This window comes from Narcine bancroftii, chromosome 9, assembly GCF_036971445.1.
Source record: "Narcine bancroftii isolate sNarBan1 chromosome 9, sNarBan1.hap1, whole genome shotgun sequence".
NCBI lineage: Eukaryota > Metazoa > Chordata > Chondrichthyes > Torpediniformes > Narcinidae > Narcine > Narcine bancroftii.
In genome coordinates this window covers 119,369,018-119,392,156 of record NC_091477.1, presented here as the reverse complement: position 1 = coordinate 119,392,156, position 23,139 = coordinate 119,369,018, and the positions used below count along the sequence as shown (strand labels likewise).

At 48.8% G+C, this 23,139-nt stretch overlaps 1 protein-coding gene across 4 annotated transcripts in view; it reads right to left on the bottom strand.

Annotated features, from left to right (window-relative positions):
• Positions 1 to 23,139, bottom strand: part of LOC138742721 (rho guanine nucleotide exchange factor 26-like) — a 118,373-nt gene that overhangs the window by 73,984 nt on the left and 21,250 nt on the right. For all 4 annotated transcript variants that reach the window (XM_069897501.1, XM_069897503.1, XM_069897502.1 and 1 more), the window contains exon 4: positions 14,769 to 14,935. In XM_069897501.1, coding sequence (XP_069753602.1) covers positions 14,769 to 14,935 — 167 coding nt within the window. The remainder of the gene's footprint in view (positions 1 to 14,768; positions 14,936 to 23,139) is intronic.

Here is a 23,139-nt window from a genome sequence, read left to right as displayed (position 1 = left end):
CACCCTTATTTTAAGCCTGAACCACTTTATATCTCAGCAAAACTGGCGTGCCTGGCAATGATGGTCTCATTGCTTGTGTTCAGCCGAGGACTGCAAAAGACAGTGACCACAGCAGAGGACCAGCGAGGGACTCACACAGGCTGCGGGCGACTTGAGTTCAGGGGACCCGCACGGGCTGCGGGCCTCTGGAGATGGGCTCTTGGGAGCCAGATATCGGAACCGAGAGATTGCTGAGGGCAAATGGGGGGGTGGGGGGAGCACATGAATTGGCCTCGCCTCAGATGCAGAAGGTTTCCTGAGGTTGGGATCTGGAACTCAGGTTTCCCAGATCTCAGGGTGGCTACAGAGGCACCGGGGGCACGGAAGGGACTCCCTTTTGCTTCTCTTTCTGTAAAGGGTGCCGGGCAACACTAATGGCCACTCTTGGAGGCAATTTTGCATATTACATTTTCTGACAATAATGGCATTTTTCATCTTGAATTCTTGAATGATAAACTGATCATTTTAACGACGTGCAGCGGCTCAGTTAACAGCACTTGCTGGTGTCAAAAGCATGGGCATTCTGGGTTTTGGGTCTCATTCTGGAGTCTCGAGTACAATGAAGTGACTCTACGGACTGAGGCTGTCTGGTGATCTATTTCTCAACACTAACTTACATTAATCAGGAATTATTTTATTGATACTTGTAGCATCTGGTGTGGAAATCTGTTACAAAATGTCTGGCATATAAACAATGTTGACACTTCAAAAGGAATGTCCCGTTAGCTGGGATGATCTTCAGGTGCGTCTGGTGTTGTACCAATGCAAGTCTGTCATTTGCTCAAAGTCCATGCCTAGCTGTTCAATCCTTGATCCTGTCTCATAATCCTGATGCCAGAAGGGATAAGATGGGCCAAGTGTTATTCAGTAAACGTTATGACAGATAAGAGCGGATGGTGTTGGTCCAGAACTTGAGGTTATAGCACCAACATCAGGGTCTCTCAGTCTGTCAGGCGTGTCCCACCACATAACGTGATCAAGGCTGATTTCAAGACTGCAGGAAACCGCGGAGTGTTGTGAATGCAGCCAGATCTTAAAGATGACTTAACAGAGGAATACAAGATTTTATGGGGCAGAGATAAGGTAGACAGCCAGCATCTTTTTCCCCAGGGTAACAATATCAATAACAAATACAGAATAAAGTTTAGGGGAAGTCTCAGAGGTAAGTTTTTAAAAAAAAAAATTATCTAGAGAGAATGGTTGGTCCCTTTGCAAAACCAGAAATTATTTCATGGAATCGCAGAAAATAGTTGTAAGAGAAGGCCATTCAGCCCTTCAAACCTGCTTCACCATTCAACACGATCATGTCTGATCATTTGACCTCAGTACACTCTCCCTACCTTTTGGCCCCTTGAGCTATAAGGGCTACACCCATCTCCCTTCTGATCAATGAACCAACTTCAACAACTTTCTGTGGTTGGGAGTTCCGCAAGTTCACAGCGCTCTGAGTGAGAAAGTTTCTCCTCATCGCTGTCCTCAATAGCTAGCCCCTTCCCCTTCAACTGTGACCTCTTGTTCTCGGGAGCATTCTTCCTGAATCTTACCTCTTTTGTCTAATTTCCAATGTGTAGAACCCTCTTCTATCCAGTCTTTTCCACAGAGCCACATCTTAGAACAGTTGAGTGGTTCACAGGACTTTTATTGAATGGTTTGTTTAAAGCCATACCTCGGAACTCTTTGGTGTGACTGCCGTGCAAATTGCTCTGATCAAAGCTTATTCCAGGCGGACACCCTCCTGTTCACAGAGTCTTCCATCCCTAAGATTCGGTCTCTTGGGTTACAATTCAAGGATCAAAAGTTCCCTATTGATTTGGTTGCTATGCACCAAGCCAGACACAGAGTACAAAATAGAACCCTGGCTTGACAACTCCATGCCGAGGTGACATGCAATTGGCTGCAATTCCACCAGCCACCAGGATAGGAATTGAAAAAATTGTGGGACTTTGCTCCTTGGCATTTTACAAGGTTATGGAATTTACAGGGATCAGATATTGCAACGGCATTAAAAGCAAACAGACAAGAGATGACCAAATTAAGCATGAATTTAGAATTACTCTGTGTCCTTCTCTTCCACAAGGTTTCACCGCTGTCAGTGTATGAAATATCATCGAGCTCAGAGAAGGGAAATCTGCTGTTTGCGGAAATTGGTTCATCAGGAGTAAAGGTTTGTATCTCATCTAATCAGTGCTCAGCAAGTCCAACAAATAGCTGGATTATCAGTTTTCTGATATTGATTTGTAAAGAAATATTTACTTGGGGCTGTAGAACCACACAGCAGGGGACAGGCTCTACAGCCCATCTTGTCCTGGCTGACCAGGTTAGAACTCTGGGCTAGTTCCATTTTGCTTGCATTGGGTCCATCTCAATCCTTCCCATCCACATATGTCTCCAAGACGTCTTTAAATGATTGCAACAGCTTCTTCCGTCAACTCGTTCCAGATACAGATGATGGAGAGAATAAAGTTGCCCCTCAGGCCTCTCTTAAATCCCACCCCTCAACCTCTCAGACTATCCCTCCCCCTTCCTCGACAACTCTACCTCCCTCTCCTTTCCTCTCCCTCCCATCCCTCTTCCACTAAACCCTTTAGTTCAAGCACTGTCTATGCTGCGGGGGTGGGGGCGGGAGGATAGAGCCATAGAACGCAACTGCTCAAAAACAGGCCCTTCCGCCCATCTCTTTATGCCGAACTATTATTCTGCCTCGTCCCATCGACCTGCCCCCCGGTCCATATCCTTTGATACCCCATCCATCCTTGTTCCTAGCTGAATATCTCTTCATTCCATCCCCTCATCACCCTCTGTATGAAGGAGTTTCCCCCTAATGTTCCTGTTAAATCTTTCTCCCTTAATCCATGTCCTTGTCTCACCCAACCTCAGTGAAAAATCCTGCTCTATACCCCTCATGATATTGCATTCCTCTGTGAAATCTCTTCTCATTCTCCAAAGCTCCAGGGAATAAACCATTCCCTATCACTCATCTGCTCAGTCCCAGCAACATTCTTACAAAGACTGGGAATGTTCACATTATCTATGCTTAAGATTTTTGGTTCTTTTAATTTAATTTAGAGATACAGCACGGTAACAGACCCTTCCGGCCTATGAGCCTGCTCTGCCCGATTACACCCATGTGACCAATTTGCTTTCCACAATGGGTGGGTGCTGACTGTCTTGTGGGACCTGACCAGTTGGTCTTGCCTCGTGGGTACTGACTCCCCTGCCTCATGGGTCCTGCAAGTGGGTGCTGACCAGTGGGTCCTGACTGGTGGGTCCTGACCAGTTGGTCTTGCCTCATGGGTGGTGACTGCCCTGCCCCATGGGTCTTGCGAGTGGGTGCTGACCAGTGGGTCCTAACTGCCCCATGGGTCCTGACAGCCCTTGGATTCCGACTGCCCCGTGGGGGCTGCCTGACCTGCTGAATCCCTTCTGCACCTCATTGTTTGTCATTCCTTGAGTATGGACTGAGCTTCATTATAAGGGTTCGGAGATCAGTAACATGGTCTTCTCCCCAACCAAGTTGTTTACCTGAGCTAGGCCTGTTTGCCTGTGTTTGGCTCATATCCCTTTGATCCCTTCTTATCTATGTACCCATCCAAATGTCTTATAAATATTGTAATTGTCTCCACCCTGACCACTTCCTCTGGCACCTCATTTCACACACCATCCTCTGTGTGAAAAAGGTGTCCATCAATTCCCTTTTCAATCTTTTTTTTGCGCTACCAATAAGTGGTCATTCCACCTGGCCTGCAGGAAAATGAATCTCAGGCTTGTATGTGATGTCATGTCAATAAACCTGAAATCTGAATTACCTTACTCCGATGCCCTCCAGTTTAGACTCCCCTACCCTGGGAGAAAATCTGTGAGTATTCACTGGATCTATGCCCCTTGTGATTTTTCCAAGGTCACCGCTCCACTTCCTACCTCCAGGGAGAAGACTCCCATCCTCAACGCTGAATTCTCCAACTCTCTAGAATCTTTTCAGCTCCTTTTCCATCTTAATGATATCTTTCTTGTTCACTGGGCGACCAGACCTGTGCACGATAGTCAAGTCTTGGGGAGCAGAATCGGGAATGGAGAATGCCGGAGTCGCAGCAGGCCTGAAGCGGATGTCCCAGGATTGGTTCCAATCTAAATCCAATTGAGATGAAGGAGCTTCTTCAAGGAAATGAAGGAATCAGCGTACCTCATAGCATGGAAACAGTTCTTTACAGCCATTAAGACTGTGCCATCTTTAGCCAGAGGGTCGCGAGTCTATGGAATTTGTTGCCTCAGGCAGCTGTGGAAGTGAGGTCATTGGATGCATTTGTTGCAGGGACTGTTAGGTAATTGATTAATCAGGGCGTCAAGGATTACAGGGAGAAAGGCGGGGAGTGGGGCTCATGATTATAATAGTGGAGCAGACTTGATGGGGCCAATGGGCCTACTTCTGCGATGTGATCTACAGCAATCCCATTTTATTCTCTATACTGTCCCCAGATTCCTGCCACTCACTTGTACACCAGAGGCAGCAGGAACTGGCCAATCATCCTACATCCGTATGTTTTTGGGATGTGTACAGAAATGGGGCACCTGCGGGGGTGAAACTTGCACGGTGACAGGGCAAACCTGCAAACTCCACAGAGTTGGCTGAGGATCGAACTGCGACCCGTCACTCTGGAGGGTTCGGATCCTATCCCATTATGAGCGAGAGCTGGTGGTCCAACCGACAAACTGATGGAGGAACTTGGCGGGTCGAACAGCACCAGTGGGAGAAAAAGAATGGTCAACATTTCGGGCCAGAACCCATCATTACGATTTGATTAGTCTTGCCGAGGGGTTTCAGCCCGAAATGTTGACTGTTGTTGCTCTCCGGCTGAGTTCCTCCAGTGGATTGTTTGTTGCTCCACATTTCACAAGACCATAAGAGATTGGAGCAGAAGTAGGCCATTCAGCCCATCAAGTCTGCCTCGCCATTTAATCATGAGCTGATCCATTTCCCCACTCAGCCCCACTGTCCGGCCTTCTCCCCATAATGATGCTAATCGAGAACCTATCAATCTCTGCCTTAAATGCTCCCAATAATTTGACCTGCACAGCCAGGTGTGGCAGCAAATTCTACAGATTTACCGCCCTCTGGCTGAAGAAATTCCTCCGCATCTCCGCACTAAGCGGACGCACCTGCAAGTCTCCTGTGGCTCTCTCCAGCTGGAGGTTAAAGGTGGGTGAAGTGGGAGAGCGTCCCACTCCTCCTGCGCAGGAGAGAACGATGGGAACTAGATCTCAGAGCTGAGGGAGGGTCAGGAGCCAGGGAAAGTTCGGGAACACTTCGGGTCTTCCCACAATAACGACACGCGCGGAGGAGATTTGACAGGGCCCTGGAGTTACATCTGCCACAGATAATCCAAGGCCTGCTTGGGAAGAATTCCTGGAATGTTGGTGATACACTGCAACCATAAACAGCACAGCGGCAGTCAGTCTGCACACTCCAAAATGTTTCCTGCGCATTCATTGGCAACGGGGAGGGCGAGAGATGCTGGCTTCATTTTTTGGAAACTGCAGATCCCATCCATACCCAAGCCAAACAGTTTCAAATTCTCTCCTCCATTTTCCATCGTCATTGTCTCCTTGCCCCTTTCACATCCGTAACATTGCCCCGCAACACGCAAACAGGCTGGAGAAACTCAGCAGGTCACGCAGCATCCAGTGGAAGTAAAAGGGGAACTAACGTTTTCCTGGCCCTTTCATCAGATAGAGGTTGAACCACTTTATTCCAGCTGCATTGGGACCTGACCATTGCCAGACCCCAGAAAATGCTGGAAAACGGAAATTGACCCCTAAGGGAGTCCCCTATGTAAACATAACAAAGCTTAAAACAGGAAATAATACTGCGGGGCGGCACGGTTAGTGTAGCAGTTAGCGCAACACCTTTACCGCGCCAGCGATTGGGACGTTAGTACAAACTCCTTCATAGCGTGGAACTCAAACCCCAGTCCGGATTGTGGTGGATTCAACCTTTACAGCACCAGCGATCGGGACTGGGGTTCAAGCCCAATGCTGTCTGGAAGGAGTTTGTACAAATGGCAGCAGATTCACACATGCCAGACCACGGGAGTTGCCGGATAAGAGAAGTACAACCCATATAAGCAAAAACTGGTCTGAATAAGAGGGGAGGGAGGAAAGGGCAGGGGGAGAAGCACAGGCTGGTCTAATCAATAACCTCATGGCTGCAGTAACCCTGTGCTTCTTCCATGGTCCCTTCCTCTCACCCCTCCACTCCTGCTGAGTTCCTCCAGTAGAGTGCATCACCCCCCCTCTCTAAAAGGGGTGGGTTCAGTCAACAGGCATCATATCATGGGGTCAACAGAGGATAGGACAAATCCTTAGTACGCCAACTAACTTTGCTGACAAAGTGAGTCAGACAAGCCAAGCCAAAGAAGAAGAAAGGATGTGTACGTGGAAGTGAGGGGGTTGGAGGGATATTGGCGGAGAGTGGGAGGATTGAGCTCGTGGATTTGTTCAAGTGAATCAGTGCGGACTCGAAAGGCCGACATGGCCTGTTTCTGCTCTGTAAATAGTTATATGGTTACAAGGGAGTGACCACTTTGTTGTGAAACACGAACGTCTGCAGACACGGTGATTGTAGTAAAAACACACACAGTAAATGCTGGAGGTGATGGGGGGTGGGGGGGTGACGGGGGGTGGGGGGGTGACGCGGGGTGGGGGGGGTGACGGGGGGTGGGGGGGTGACGGGGGTGGGGGGTGGGGGGGTGACGGGGGTGGGGGGATGACGGGGGGTGACGGGGGTGGGGGGGTGACGGGGGTGGGGGGGTGACGGGGGGTGGGGGCGGTGACGGGGGGTGGGGGGGTGACGGGGGGTGGGGGGGTGACGGGGGGTGGGGGGGTGACGGGGGTGGGGGGGGAGGTGACGGGGGTGAGGGGGGTTGGGGGGTGACGAGGGAGGTGGCGGGGGATGAGGGGAGGTGACGGGGGATGAGGGGAGGTGACGGGGGTGGGGGGGTGACGGGGATGAGGGGAGGTGACGGTGGGGTGACGGGGGGTGGGGGGGTGGGGGGGTGACGGGGAGGTGACGGGGGATGAGGGGAGGTGACGGGGGGGTGGGGGGGTGACGGGGGGTGGGGGGGTGACGGGGGGTGGGGGGTGACGGGGGTGGGGGGTGACGGGGGGTGGGGGGGTGATGGGGGATGAGGGGAGGTGACGGGGATGAGGGGAGGTGACGGGGGATGAGGGGAGGTGACGGGGATGAGGGGAGGTGACGGGGGTGATGGGGGAGGTGACGGGGATGAGGGGAGGTGACGGGGGGGTGACGGGGGGTGGGGGGGTGACGGGGGGTGGGGGGGTGACGGGGGGTGGGGGGGGTGACGGGGGGTGGGGGGGTGACGGGGGGTGGGGGGGTGACGGGGGGGTGGGGGGGTGACGGGGGGTGGGGGGGTGACGGGGGGTGGGGGGGTGACGGGGGAGGTGACGGGGGATGAGGGGAGATGACGGGGGATGAGGGGAGGTGACGGGGGATGAGGGGAGGTGACGGGGGGGTGAGGGGGGGTGGGGGGGTGACGGGGAGGTGACGGGGGATGAGGGGAGGTGACGGGGGATGAGGGGAGGTGACGGGGATGAGGGGAGGTGACGGGGATGAGGGGAGGTGACGGGGATGAGGGGAGGTGAGGGGGGTGACGGGGGAGGTGACGGGGATGAGGGGAGGTGACGGGGGGGGTGACGGGGGGTGGGGGGGTGACGGGGGAGGTGACGGGGGATGAGGGGAGATGACGGGGGATGAGGGGAGGTGACGGGGGGGTGAGGGGGGTTGGGGGGGGTGACGGGGGGTGGGGGGGTGACGGGGGGTGGGGGGGTGACGGGGGGTGGGGGGGTGACGGGGGGTGGGGGGGTGACGGGGGGTGGGGGGTGACGGGGGGTGGGGGGGTGACGGGGGGTGGGGGGGGTGACGGGGGAGGTGACGGGGGGGGGGGAACCCACCTTTTTCGCAGCAAATTTCACCTCCATGCTTTTTGAAAATTCAGTTTTGACTCGACGCACAGTCAGACTCGAAAAGCTGCGGCCACACACGTGAAAATAGAAGCAGCAGGAGTCCAATCATCCCCTCTCTCCTAGCCCACTCTGCAATAAATCGTGGCTGATTTCTTGCATTGCCCCGCACCAACATCCATCCTATTAAAACGCCCCCCCCCCCCCCCAATCTATCCTCTCTGAGTTTGCCCAGCCCTTGGGGAAAGGCTGTGAAAGGGCTCAGGAATCTTGGTGAGATGAGATTCCGTCCTCTCCCTGCCCTAAATCCGTGGTCCCGACAGTCCCCTGCAAACCCATTTCGCTTTGCTGCCTCGGGAGCTTTTGTGCGCAGATGAAGAGGGCTCGAGTTTAAAAAGAAAGAGCATTCGCTGGAGCACCGGTTCTCCGTGGCAGGAGGATGGAAACAGGGAGTGAAACCTGCCTGAAGGCGAGACATCATCTCTGGGCAGCGCTTCCATGAACAGCCCCGCACTCCCCAGCGTAACGGGAACCAAACGAGGCGATTTCCCGGTGGACTCGATTGGGGAGGGGGTCCCTAACCCTTCTGCCACCCCCCAATCCCACTCGTGCACACCCAGCCAGAGAAGGAAAGAAATGAGCGAATGTTCCCAGCCCTCACCTTCTTTGCTGCCCTCATTTCGAACGCTGGTTCAGCCGACGGCCGGGACGAGCGGCGCCCGGGAGATAGATGGGCTGGAGATCTGGTCTTGGCGCTGGACGTGTCCCCCCCCCCCCCCCCCCCCCCCCCCCAAGTTCCAGCTCACACGAGTGCACGGAGCCCTGCCCGCACACCCTCTCCACAGCACGGCTCCCCCCCCCCTCCACCCACCCCATTCACAGGGACAGAGGGAACAAGTACAACAGGGGCAGCCAGAGAGCCCCTTCAGATCAGCTGGGGGGGGGGGGGGGGGGTCCCAATTTCACAAAAGCCTGACCCTTCCCTACACACTGACCAAGGATTCTCCATCTGCATTTCAAGGGTGCCCTGGACGAGTCCATCCCTCCATCTGCAAATTCAGAGCAAATGTTCTGCTGCATCAGTTCAGCCCCTGATTGATCTCCTTCTCAGAGGGAACATATGGCAGCCAACTCCATCCAGGCGGAGAGCAAAGGGACAGGCAGAAGCACTTTGTCTCTGCCGCAGCCACCTTCAATGGGATCTAATCTAGAGACCCCAGTTCAAATGGGCAGCTGGGGGAAATTTTAATTCAAGGACAGCCTCTCTCCGACTTATGACCATCCGTACATACGACCGGGAACAAAAATACTGTCTGCATTTTTTAAAAGATAAAAATGACACTTGGTCCGACCAACATGTCAGACCAGATCCTCGCATGGTGCACAACACAGCCTCTCTCTCCCTCTCAGTTGCCATTCAGTCAGCGGATGAAACCCTTATGGAACGAAACCCCGAAGAACGATGTCTGGGTAGACGACTCCTACATGCCCTGCTCACACGCGTCCGACTTGTGTCCATTTCGAGATCCGACCGGTCGGTCAGAACAGAACTCAGTAACGAGGGCAGGACTGGTTTACTTCGAGAACACTGCAGCACAGTATGGGCCTTTTGACCCCCCCCACCCCTCCAATGTGGTGCAGACACATGCTTCATTCTAACCCATCCCGACCTCACAGCCCATAACCTTCAAACTTTTGTTTTTAATCCATGTGCCTGTTTAAGAGGCTTTTGAATGACTCTATTGTACCAGCCTCCACCAACACCCCCAGCAATGCTTCTAGCCACCTACCACTCTCTTACCTCTGGCATTTCCCCTATCTGGTTTACTTATGGAACATTACCGCACAGGCGCTGCAGCCCACGACGCTGTACCGACCGATGTGAACCTAGTGCACCACAATTTAAGCTTTCCCTTGTATTTTCCTGACATCCTGACTAAAAGTCTTTTGAATATCCCTATTCAACCAGCTTCCACCACCGCGCCCGGCAATGCATTCCGTCCAGGTACCGACCACTCTCAGCGGAGAGAGGGAAAAAAAATGACCGCTGACATCTCTAAACTTTCCTCCACTCACCTTGTACAGATGTCCTCTGGTATTGACCATTGCCGCTCTGGGAAATAGGTGATGGCTGTCCACCCTATCTATGCATCTCAACCTTGTACACCTCTAATGTCACCACTCATCCGTTGCTCCAAAGATTTTTTTTAAAAGTAGCTCAACCTTTCTTCATAAGACATAGGAGCAGAATTAGGCCATTCAGCCCTTTGAGTGTGCCCCATCATTTAATCATGAGCTGATCCATTTTCCTCACTCAGTCCTTCTCCCCAGAACCTCTGATGCCCTGGCTAATCAAGAACCTATCAATCTCTGCCTTAAATACACTCAATGACTTGGCCTCCGCAACTGCCTGTGGCAACAAATTCCACAGATATACCACCCTCTGGCTGAAGAAGTTCCTCTGCATCTAAAAGTGGATGCCCTTCAATCCTGAAGTTGGTCACTCTTGTCCAAGACTCTCCCACCATCGACTCTGTCCGAGGCACATTGTCAATCCTGGTAAATCTCCTCTGCGGCTTCTCCTCCAGGGAGGAGATGTGCCGACATTACTCTGGCCTGTGTACAAGTCATCAGTGTGGTTGACAGTATCCTCAGGTGGAGGGATCCCTTGGAGATGGGCAATAAATGCTAACAAACTGAACAATAAATGTTGTTGGGGGAAGGGGGGGGAGTCACAGCCTTCGATGGATGCTGCCTGACCCGTTGGTTCCTCCAACCCTCTGTGTGCTGTTCCAGTCTCTAAAGGACTGTGTTAAAGGAGAGATGTTTCGGGAAAGAATTCCAGAATTTAAGTACTTTGAATGGAATGGAATTGAATTTTAAGAGAGGCACAGTTGTTGAGGACTCTGATGGTGGAGGGGGAGTAGCTGTTCCTGAACCTGGTGGTGCGAGTCTTGTGGCACCGATACCTCTTTCCCCATGGAGCAGTGAGAACAGAGCGTGATGATGGTTGCTGCTCCCTGACAGCAGCGCTCCCTGTAGATGTACTTGATGGTGGGGAGGGTTTTGCCTGTGATGTCCTGGTCTGTGCCCACTACCTTTTGCAGGGGTTTACACTTGGGAGTATTGGTGTTCCCGTACCAGAGCAAGATGCAGCCAGTTAGCACACTATCTACCACATGTCTGTGGAAATTAGCCAGGGATTCTGATGCCGTACCAAACCTCTGAAAACTCCTAAGGAAGAAGAGGTGTTGGGAGTTTATGGGTTCTTCCTGTGTTCTAATTGACTGCCTGCATTCCTTATATCACATCATGTTCAAAAATGTTCTTCATTGGTTACAGTGTACTGTAGCTGCGAGAGGCACTACATAAATGCAACGGTGTCATTGGTTTAATTGAGCAGCAGACCTCTAAACTTGCCAATATTTACAGACAATAGTGCAAATTCTTGCCTTTTGTTCCCTTTGTTCCCTAGGGCAGAGCTCCTACACCAACCAGTCAGGCAAAATAAAAACATCCGGTCAGCGCAAGACAAATCACAACTCCAAACTCTGAGTCAATCACAGCCAAAGTATTGCCTTTGACCCATCAAACACCCCGAGGAGGGCTAAGAGGTGATGCAGTCAGAAAGTCATACAGCGCAGAACAGGCCCTTCAGTCTGACATGTTCATGCTGGCCTAGTTGGCATTCTGGGCTGGCCTCATTTGCCTGCATTTGGTCTTTATCCCTCCAAGTTCCTCTCATCCATGCCCACTGCTTCTTCTAGCAGCTCGTTCCAGATACAGAACGCCCTCCAAGTGGAAAACGCTGTTCCCTAGCCCCCCCCCCCCCCACCCCCATCTTACCTCAACCCTATGCCCTCTAGTTCTAGAATCATCTATTCTGGGCAGCGCTGTTACAGCCCCAAGGGAACTGGGTTCAAATCTGGGTCTGTCTGTAAGGAATATGTACGTTCTCCCTGTGTCGGTGTGGGTTTCCTCCTACGCTCCAAAACATATGGGATTGGAGGTTAATTGGGCAACACAGGCTCACGGGTTGAAGGGCTTGTTACCGTGCTGTATTTTAAATTTAAATACGAAAAACCCTGGGGTGAGGGGTGGGTAGGAGTGGAGATAAAGGGCATTTGAAGATCTACTGCCCCATCCTTCATGTTTCACCTATACCTGGTCCACCAGTCCCCATTCTCTGCTCCCACCCTGTACTCTTTGCACTACTTTCCCTTCTCCACATCCCGTCTCAATAGAGGGTTTTGGCTCAAAACATCGACCCTTCTTTTTCTCCCACTACTCGACCCGCTGACTTCCTCCGGCAGAGGAGTCAACTACTCATGGTAGAGCCTGAAGGTTGGAAATAAAGGTCCCCTTTCAAAGTGAAATATTCATTGAAATGTTACCCCACTGGGGCCAAATGAAAGTCAGTGAATGAAGATGGATGAGCAGGATGTGGAGTCGTTGGATCTGGGTTTAAACTGAGCTCTGGTTCGTGAAGAATTCAAGTAGTTTCCAATCAGGATCACACCAGATTAGCAAATCATGGCTGCGTGCACACAAGTTCCAGTTCATTGTCAGCTCGCTGTACAACCAAACAAAACCGCATTTCTTGTCCCACGGTGCACACACACATACACATCACAGAATAATCACATAAAACGATATAATTTAAAATATACAGTATATAAATATTTTGGAATAATTTACTCATTTCATTTATAAGAGAACCAAGATTACAGGATACCATTCACCAATCTCAGCTTGCGGGAAGAAGTTATTTCTCAGGCAGGCAATCTGAGAAATGCCTTCTTCTTGATAGTAGTGGGCAAAAGATACAGGTACACAATCCTTTATCAGGACATCTAAAATCCAGAAAGTTTCAAAAACTGGCATTTTTTTCCTGGTGCTGGTACAGTGAAAGGAGAGAGAGCTACAACAGCGCGACTAAGTTGGATGGGGGGGGTGGGGGGAGGGAGAGGCAGCAACGCGACTTGGGCAGGCAAGGGGGGAGACAGTAGCACGACTTAGATGGCCGAGGGGGGAGAGAGAGGAGACAGTATGACTTGGATGGGCAGGGGGGAGGAGAGAGAGACAGCAGCGCGACTTGGGAGGGCAGGGGGAGAGACGGTAGTATGACTCGGGCAGACAGGGGAGAGACGGCAGCGTGACTCGGGCAGACGGGGGGGGAGAGACGGCAGTGCGACTCGGGCAGACGGGGGGAGAGACGGCAGTGCGACTCGGGCAGACGGGGGGAGAGACGGCAGCGCGACTTGGGCAGACGGTGGGGGGGGAAGAGACGGCAGTGCGACTCTGCAGACGGGGGGGAGAGATGGCAGCGCTACTCGGGCGGGCGGGGGAGAGACGGCAGCGCGACTCGGGCGGGCAAGGGGAGAGATGGCAGCGCGACTCGGGCGGGCAAGGGGAGAGACGGCAGCGCGACTCGGGCGGGTGGGGGGGAGAGACGGCGAGAGATGCCAGCGTGACTGGGAGGGGGGTGGACAATTCGGGTGGGCTTAAATGTGGGGCAGCAGGCTTTTGTTCTGAAATCCATAAAAATCCGAAATTCAGAACACACTGTCCCCCCCCACCCCCCAAAGGATTCCGGATAAAGGATTGTGTACCTGTACTGTGTGTGAGATGGAAAGGGTCCTCAATAATTATTTGAGGCCGATTTAAGCAAATGTTCCCATGAATCTCTTGAATAGAAGAGAGGGAGTCACCAGTAACCTTCTGAGCCGTTTTTGTGATACTCCGTATTGACTTCTGGTCTGATACTTCAACAATCATTTCATCTTCTTTCTCAATGCCACAGAAGGAGTGCATTCATCCCACTGGGTCTATACTAGCTCTTAGAATTCCCAGCAGCCCACTGTAACTTATTCTCTCTCAAATCCTCGTTAAATCTCGTCAATTCCCCTGCGCCATTCGGTTACCCAGCCAATCTGCTAAGGCTTGGGATGCAAGATGGAACCAATAGGATTGAGCAGCATGATTAGCACATAATCACTGCAACACTCTTCCAGTGCCAGCGACCCGGGTTCAAATCCAGCACTGTCTGTCAGGAGTTTGTACTTTCTCCCACCCTCCAGAAGAATTCCGGGGCTGGTGGATTAATTGGGTGGCATGGACCTCAAGGGTCAGACCACACTGTGCTGTTGAAATGAAATGTAAAAATAGACACACTTTTGTTTTCTTAATGCTGTATACTTGAATGTAGAAAATGCAGTTCTTTCCCAGATCGAAAAAGGAGGACACTCGCTTGCAAACTCCACACAGACAGCACCCAAGGTCAGCTTCGTTCCTGGTCCATTGGAGTTGTGAGGGCGCAGCTCTATTGGCTGCGACAATCCACTGCCAGGACACAGCATTGCAGCTGGTAGAATGGCCACCTCTCCACCTTCAGACCCCGGTTTGGTCCCGGCCCCGGGCGCCCTTGATGGCGGGGAGTTTGCTCCTTCTCCCTGCGATCATGGGAATTCCCTTGGGTTTCTCCGGTTTCCTCCCACATCACAAGGAGGAGCAGGTTGGAAGGTTGATTGACCTTTGTAAATGGCCCCAAGTGTATAGGTAAGGGGCCGAATCTTGGTGGGGGAGGAAAGCGGGAATGTGGAGAAAAAAATAATTAATGTAGGATTAATACAAGTGGGCTGGTGATACTAGCACAGAGTCAGTGGGCCGAATGCCCTGTATCTCGCTACAACAAGCTCAAACAATACGAAAGCACCACGTTAACCAACATTGCAGAGTGACTTTAATTCTCCTACCACAGAAAGTTGGCTCCAAAAAGAGCGAATTGGCTTGAAAGACATTACAATCTTCTCCTCCGACCTCTGCTCCTCCAGCGGGGCATTGTGATCTGAGTCTTCATCTGAGTCCCCATTGTTCAGGGTTAGTGCCTTCTCCTTGTAGTTCTGGTAAAGGACCGCATTTTCTGCAATCAAATTAACAGCATGAAGAAAATCCATGCGCATATTGAACAAGCTCCGGACTTCACACACATGCACACGATTTATGAAGCAGATCACAGAGGTGGGAATGTGCTTCCAACTTGCACACAGAGAGAACTCCCACGCTCAGCAATGCGAGCACGAGCAGGGAAAGGCTTGGCCAGCGATGTCGCTTGAATGAATCAAAATTGTTGGATGCAATGGAGGGACAGATCAGGCAGAATCCACATAGAGAAATGGTCTGTCGATGCTTCCGGTTGCAACCCTTCAGTGAGGCTTGACCCGAAACCTTGACTGACCATTTCTACCGGTGAACGCTGTCTGACCCTCTGTCTCTCCAACCTCTCTCTGCTTGCTCAAGATTCCAGCTCCTGAAGCTTTTTTTGTGTTCAACAAGGAGAATATTACAGCACAGTACAGGCCCTTCAGCCCACAATGTGATGCTGACCTGTGTAAACCCACTCCACAACAATCTAATCCTTCCCTCACACTCGTAACCCTCTATTTTTCTTACATCCACAGGCCTGTCTAAAAGCCTCTTAAATGTCCCTGTTGTACCAGCCTCCATCAGCATCCCTTGCATTGCACACCCCAGGAACCCCCACTCTCTGCGTAAAAAAAACCCACCCCTAAACTTTCCTCCACTCACTTTAAACAAATGTTCCCTAGAATTTGCTACTGTCGCCCCAGAAGAAAGGCGCTGGCTGCCAGCCAATTTATAAACCTCATCAGCTTATCTCACCTTCATTCCTTACCGCTCCAGAGAAAAAGCCCTAGGTCTGGCAACTTTGCTTCATAAGACACATTCTCCCTGGTCAATCTCTCCTCTGCTGCCACTCCACAGCATCTTCAAAATACACCATTAATGCTTTACATTTGAATCAAAGGGTATGGCATTCTTCAGCGAAGGAACACCTGGGCCTGTGCTAAAAAGTGGCACGCCTGCCAGAGTGGCTTTCTGTCGATGCTGCACTGCTCTGTCACCCGAGACTACGTTCTCGATCCTCTGCACGAGGATGCTACCTCTCTCATCATTTGGCTGCAATCTTCTTCCCTCTCCCGCCAAGACCTTCCGACATCCAGAGTTTGACAAAGAAAGAGGAGAGTAAGAACTTCTCCCACTACCGAGCGAAGACACAAGCCTAGGAGTGACCTGAGCAGCAACGTCTGGCTGTCATTTCCACAGTCAGCCACGACTGCCTTGTTCTAAACTCATTTAAATTAAAGAAGGTTTCGCACCATGACAACACTAAAACAATGTCCCTGGGCTAGGGTTGCCAACTCTGGGTGAATAAATTCACAGAGGTCTCTTCCCATGATTTCTTTATTGAATTCGATCCCCCACCTCACAGTGCTCCACCCTCTCTTTCTCAATGCAAGTCTTTTATTTTCCATTCAGCTGTGGGAAAAGTCTTCATTAACCAAATTTTCACTGCCCTATGCATTTTCTTTCTCCCCCTTCCTTCTCAATCTCCAACGTGTGGAATTGAATCCTATTTTGTCACATCTGTTGAGGTACAGTGGAGAGTTTTGTTTAGCATTCTATCCAGGCAAGCCAACCCATGCTCAAGTACATAGAACACCAGAACAATGGAGTACAGTACAGGCCCTTCAGTTCACAATATGGTGCCTACCGATGCAAGCCTACTCCACAGCAGTTGACTTTTTCCCTGGAACACACCCAGAACCCTCTAATTTTTCCTCACAGTTTTCTATCATTATTGCATTACCTGCAAATAACAATCAACTAACAAAAGTCCAGGCTGTTGTGTGACAAGTCAAAAGGTGCAGGGTATAGTGTTACAGATACAAAGTACAGGGGATAGATGAATGGACAGGTAAATGGTCCAGGGGCCTCAGTTTTAACTACTGAGAAATCCAGTTTGTGGAGATTTGCTATGAGATCGGAAACCTTGGCAAACCTCGACAGATGCGTGGTGGGAAGTGCACTGACCAGCTGCATCATGGCCTGGTACGGGGGCAATGATACCTCTGAGCGGAAAGTCTTTCAAAAGGTCGTGGACACGGCCCCAGTATATCACAAAACTCTCCCCGCCATGAAGAAAATCTACATGGATCACTGCCATCGGAGAGCAGCAGAAATCATCAAGGATCCACACGACCCAGGACATCCGAATCAGAATTTACTGTCATGAACTTTGGTGTTTTGCGGCAGCGTCGGTGTGCAAACATTCATATTGTAACCATCTTACAACATTACTATATTTTAAAAAAATACTATGTGCATATATATATAAAAATATAGATAAAAAAATAAACGGTACACAAAAGTAAGGCAGTGTCTTTGGATCATTGATTATTCAGGAATCTGATGGCAGCGGGGAAGAAGCAGTCCTTCTGCCACTGAGGGCTCGTCTTTAGGCTCCTGTACCTCCTTCCCGATAGTGGCAGAGCGAAGAGGGCATGGCCTGGCTGGTGGGGGGTCTTTGAGGATAGAGGCTGCTTTTTTAAGACACTGCCTCATGTAGATGTTCTTGATGGAGTGAAGTCTGCCGCCTGCGATGTCGTAGGCCGAGTTAACAGCCCTCTGGAGTTTATTCTTGTCCCGAGTGTTGGCAGCTCCGTACCAGACACTGATGCAACCAGCCAGAAAGCTCTTCTACCTGTAGAAGTTTTTGAGTTTTCAGTGACATACCGAATCTCCTCAGATGGACTCACAAAGTATATAAACACGCTCTGTTTTCACTACTACCATCAGGAGAGGGTATAGATGACACAAGGTTCGCACCACCAAGTTCAGCATCAGCTGCGACCCCTCCACCATCAGACAAACTCAACCAGAGACATAGTTAAGAACTCAGATTCTGCTCATTATTTATTGGTGAATATTAATATTTTTCTGCATGGCACAGTTTGTTTACATTTCTTTCTTTATATTTCTCTCCTTTACATATGTATCCTCTCTTGAGTACAGTTTTTGCAGTAGAAATTCCGCCTGGCCCACAGGAATAAGTATCTCAGCTTTATATGTGACATCATGTATGTGATCTGACAATAAATCTGAGCTTTGAACTTCCCATGGGTTAAGGGGGAAAGGAGAAATGTTTAAAGGGAACATGAGGGGAAATTTCTTCATGCAGAATGGTCGGAGTGTGGAATGAGCTGCCAGCTGTGGGATTTTGACATTTAAGAAAAATTTGGATAGGTACTTGGATAGGATGGCTGTGGGCCGGGTGTATGTCAATGGGACTGGGCTGTATAATAGACTAGATGGGCTGAAGGGCCTGTTTCTGTGTTGTAGTGTTCTCTGGCTTAAAAGGAAATGATTGGAAAGAGGAGGAGACTTTTGCCTTTTGGCTGCAGATTTCCCAGGCGGAGTACGATGGGCTTGATGCACCATCAATCACTCAGGAGACGATTGTGGAGAAACCAAAAGGCTTTAATTCACTTGAGAACATAGCATATCCCTACTGTCCGGTTGTTCTGCGGGAGCCTGTGGGGAGGGGGCCACAGATACATCTGGCCAATCGGTCTGCTCGACCAGATAATTATGCATTACGGTGATTTACCGCAGGGCTACTCTTCAAACTTGTGTCTGGCTTCTGCCCCCCTGCAATGGAGAAGGGATAGAACAGAGTGGGAAAATGGAATTAAAATGAATTGCAATCGGAAGGTCCAGCGGGCACACGAGCAGAGAACGCAGGCATCACTGTGGCATCCAAACACACACTTGCATTAATCACTGAAAGATTTGGAGGGCAAAGAGCAAAGGATTTATTGCACGAGGAGCTGGCAGATAAAATAGGGGCTGAACTCCCTCCCATCCTCCTGCTCATTAGTAACATAAGGAATGTTCATTATCATCTAGGAACAAAGACACTCACTGTAAGGGGAAACTATTCACTTTATAGCCTGCATTGATGGGATGATAAATGCATTGTTGCCAACATTGAGGGTGTGCCAGAGAACTCCTATCAGTTCACCATCTGTGTACTCTGGAGAAGGGAACACAGCGTCCCTGCTCAGTTTCTCCACCATTTTATCCCCGACTCCTCCACCCTGCTTGGAATGACACGCTTTTATATTTTTAAATTTATATTTAATTTTTATTAAAGGGATTTAGACATTCAGAACAGTAACAGGCCCTTCCAGCACACGAACCCATGCTGCCCAAACATCCCAATTAACCTTCGACTCCTGTATGTTATAGAGGGCAGGAGGAAACAGTAGTACCCAGAGGAAACTCACACAGGCATGGGGAGAACGTGGAAGCTCCTTACAGACAGCACTGGATTCGAACCCAGGTTGCTGGCGCCGTCATAGCGGCTCGCTAACTGCTACGCTAACTGTGCCATCCCCCTGTGATGCAAAGAAAAGATGCCACTTTTAAACCTTCAACAACAGCCAGATTCTGGTCTTCAACAATATATATATAGTGAATTTTCCAATAACACACCTTGTATTCTGTCGGGGTACTCTCAAACCAGATGGCATTAACATCAACTTCCCCAATTTCCAATACCACTCCTCAGTTTCCTTTCCTCCAGCTCCCTACCCCTTTCCCCTCCTATCAGTATGCTGCCTTCTCCCACTTTCACCCTGCAGCTTTTCTCTCATCCACCCACCTGTAACCACCTTTTCCCTCTTACCTGTTACACTAGGCTCCTCCCTCCACGCCTTTCCTGCCCCACACCCTGACCTTTTTATTCACGCACCTGCCGGATTTTTGCTCACACCTTGACCAAGGTCCCAGGCCGCACCCTTTACTTCCCACGGGAGATGGGTGGCCAGCTGTGTTTCTCCAGCATGTCAGGGTATTGCAGTGAATTTTCCACTTTCAGGTACCCGGGATGGCTGTCTGAAGAGGGTGCGCAAAATCAAGGAGAACCCCTTCCACCCTGCACAGAGCATCTTTCAGCTGCTCCCGTCGGGGAAGCGATACAAGAGTATCAGAGCCAGCACCTCCAGGATAAGGAAGAGTCTCTTCCTACAGGCAGAGAGAACGCTGAACAATTAAAGGAACAGCTCACACTAACCATCCGAGGCTCGCTCATTCATGAAACATTTATTTATTTGTACAGATGTAATACTTGTCCTGCATGAGTATTGCCTGTCTGTAGGTATGTTATGTCTGGTTGTTTTGTACCAAGGACTAGGGAATGCTGTTCCGTCAGGTGGTACTTGTGCAATCAGATGACAATAAACTTGACTTTACATCCCCCGACCCATCTGATTTCCTTCCAATCCATCATTTCCATTTTTTCTTCTTTATCCTGCAATCCCATCACACTCCCCCATCACTTATCTTCATCCTTCGCCCCATCCCTGTTCTATCCAGCTGCTACCCATCCCCTTTCTGCTTCCATTCACCCTTCTCCTCCCTCCTAATCATTCCCATGGTCACCTCATTGGATTCCCACTCCAGCAGTCTCTGTTGCCCCTGCTCAACCTCCCTCCTTCCCTTCTACAACTGGCTTCATCTACTCCCCCCCCTTTGTTTCCCCCCTTTCCTGTTTGTCTGTCACCAACCAGTCATCTGTCTCTGCACCCCCCTCCCAACCCCACTGCCCTCCCTGAGCTCCTTCCATCCGCCATCCTTCATCTACCAGCCCCTGTCTTATCCCTCATCTTCTTCACACTGGATATCTTCCCTCTCCACCTACTGTCTTCACGAAGGGCCTCACCCTTCCAACATCGATTCTCCATTTCCCTCCACAGATGCTGCTTGGCCTGCTTCAAACGTCCCCACTTGAATAAAGTCCATCTTCAAAAATTAAAAAGGAACGGTGGTTTGACATTTTCGATATTACTTTTGGACAGTCAATATACGCAACGTGATTCTTTTGTTGCAATTTGATAATAGAGTTGAACGCCCCACATGGGTAGACATGGAATTAAATTTTACTGAGGATATTCACTTGATGGCAATTTTTGGGTCTTCTCTATCTTCTTCTTTATATACATTAACTGACAACCTGATCTTTAAACACAGTTTGAGAATATAGGCACGATTTAGAAGATTTTTTGGATTTCAGTTTTTCTTCCATCATGTTTTCCAACCTTTGCAAGACGCAGCTTGTAATGAGCGGCATAGATTGGGTATTAAATGTTTTAAAGACCTTTTTATTGCCAACAATTTTGCATCCTTTGAACAATTGGTTGTAAAATTTAAGTTCATTTTTTTTTAGATATTTACAAATTAGTGATTTTGTTCAATCCCAGATTCCTCGTGTTCTCTGGAATTCCCAAGGCAAATACTCTGGATACATTTTTGGAACTACAACCTCCCTAATATCTCTTATTTATGTCAAAGTGGCTAATTTAAGACAAGCCTCGTTCATTAAAATCAAGAATCCTGCGAGCAAGATTTGAACCTTTTAATTTCCAAAAAGATGTGGAGTGCTATTCTTAACATGACATCTCTTTGTGCCCGGCATTGCCTGTTGCAATTAAAAGTGATTCACAGAGCGCACATGTCTAAAGTTAAATTGTCTTGTTTTTATTTGGACATAAATCCCCGATGTGACAAATGTAAAACAGCCTGATGCCTCTTTAACTGAAATGTTCTGCACCTGCCCGAGATTAGAAACATTTTGGAACTTTTTCAAACTCTTATTGGTTATTTTTAAATTTAAATTGGAACCTAACCCTTTAATAGCTCTTTTTGGAATTCTTCGAGATGATGATGTTTTACCAACTTCAATTCAATGTTGCATTTTATCCTTTTCTTCATTAGAGACCAGACATGCAATTTTGATCAAATGGAACTACATGCACAATCAGGGATATTATGTCTTGTTTAAACATGGAAAAAAAATAGATATGCTGTCATTCATTCAAATATTAAATGTCAAACAATACGGGGCTCGTTTATGGACGACCATCATAACCTTACGAGTTTGTGTTGATTTGGAAATTTGGCACGGTGCCGTCTGCATCCAAGGTTATCGCACTTGTCAACCTTGCTTAGGGGAAGGGGTTTAGAACAGTGGTGCTCATCTTTTTTTCTTTCCATTCACACACCACTTTAAGTATTCCCTATGCCATCGGTGCTCTGTGATTAGTAAGGGGTTGCTCAAGGATGGATGCAATTGGGAAGGGAAGGTTGAGAATCACTGCTCTAGGTCCAATTGTTACTGAAATATTTTGCTTGAGAAAAATTGTCATTTGTTAGGACTAATACTATTAATGTAAGATATAGATTTTTTTTTCCTACACTAATTGTGTATCACAAATTGAGTAGATGGAGATCAAATTGATCAGATGTGGAAAAGAAATTGGAACTTTTTTAAATTTCTCATGGTCTTGTTCGAAGGTTCATTCTATCTGGGTTTCTGCTAGTAAGTTTTTACAACGAATAACTGGAATGATTTTTCTGTTAAACCCTGAAATATTGTTGTTAGGAAATTTTGAAAGTGTTACTCCAAAATTACTTTTGTCGGATTCTCAATCAAAATTTGTTGTCTTGCTATTACTAAAGCTAACAATGTTTTGCTATAACATGGAAATCTGATGTTTCATTAAAACATTAGGTAGATGGCATGCCGAGATTCAAAGTTTAGAAAAAATTACTTCTAATTTGAGGGGCAAATATTCCTTATTTCTACAAATTTGGAGCCAGTACGCTAGGAGTATGACATTTGAATTATAATTTACTTTTTTGACCAGTGAGGTTTTCCCTGAATGAATAATAACTTTACAACATTTTTGGGATCCTTGTGTGTCTTCTGATGCAATCCGAATCAATCAATATGTAGTAATGATATTATGTATGTTAGTTATGGGATTAGATGAAGTTGGTTGGGGGAGGAGGGTTAGGAAGATTTTTTTTGTTTCTAGTTTTTTTAATATATTTTCAGCTTATATTTGTTAACGTTGTAATATGGTAATTTATTATTGTTTGTTATTGTTAATTGTTATTGTTTGTTAATTTATTATTGTTTGTAATCATGATCCTATATATGTTGATTAAATAAAATATTTTTTTTAAATTGTCATGGGCCCATTTCCTTTGGAGTTCTGAAACCATGCACATAACGAGTCAATGAGGGACGATTAAAACAGTGGTTTTCAAACTTTTTCTTTCCACCTACATCCCATCTTAAGCAATCCCTTACAGAGCACCAATGGCACAGGGATGACTTAAAGTGGGATGTGAGTGGAAAGACAAAGGTTGAGAATCACTGCTCTAGACAAAATGATAATGAAGAAACTATTATTTAGTCCC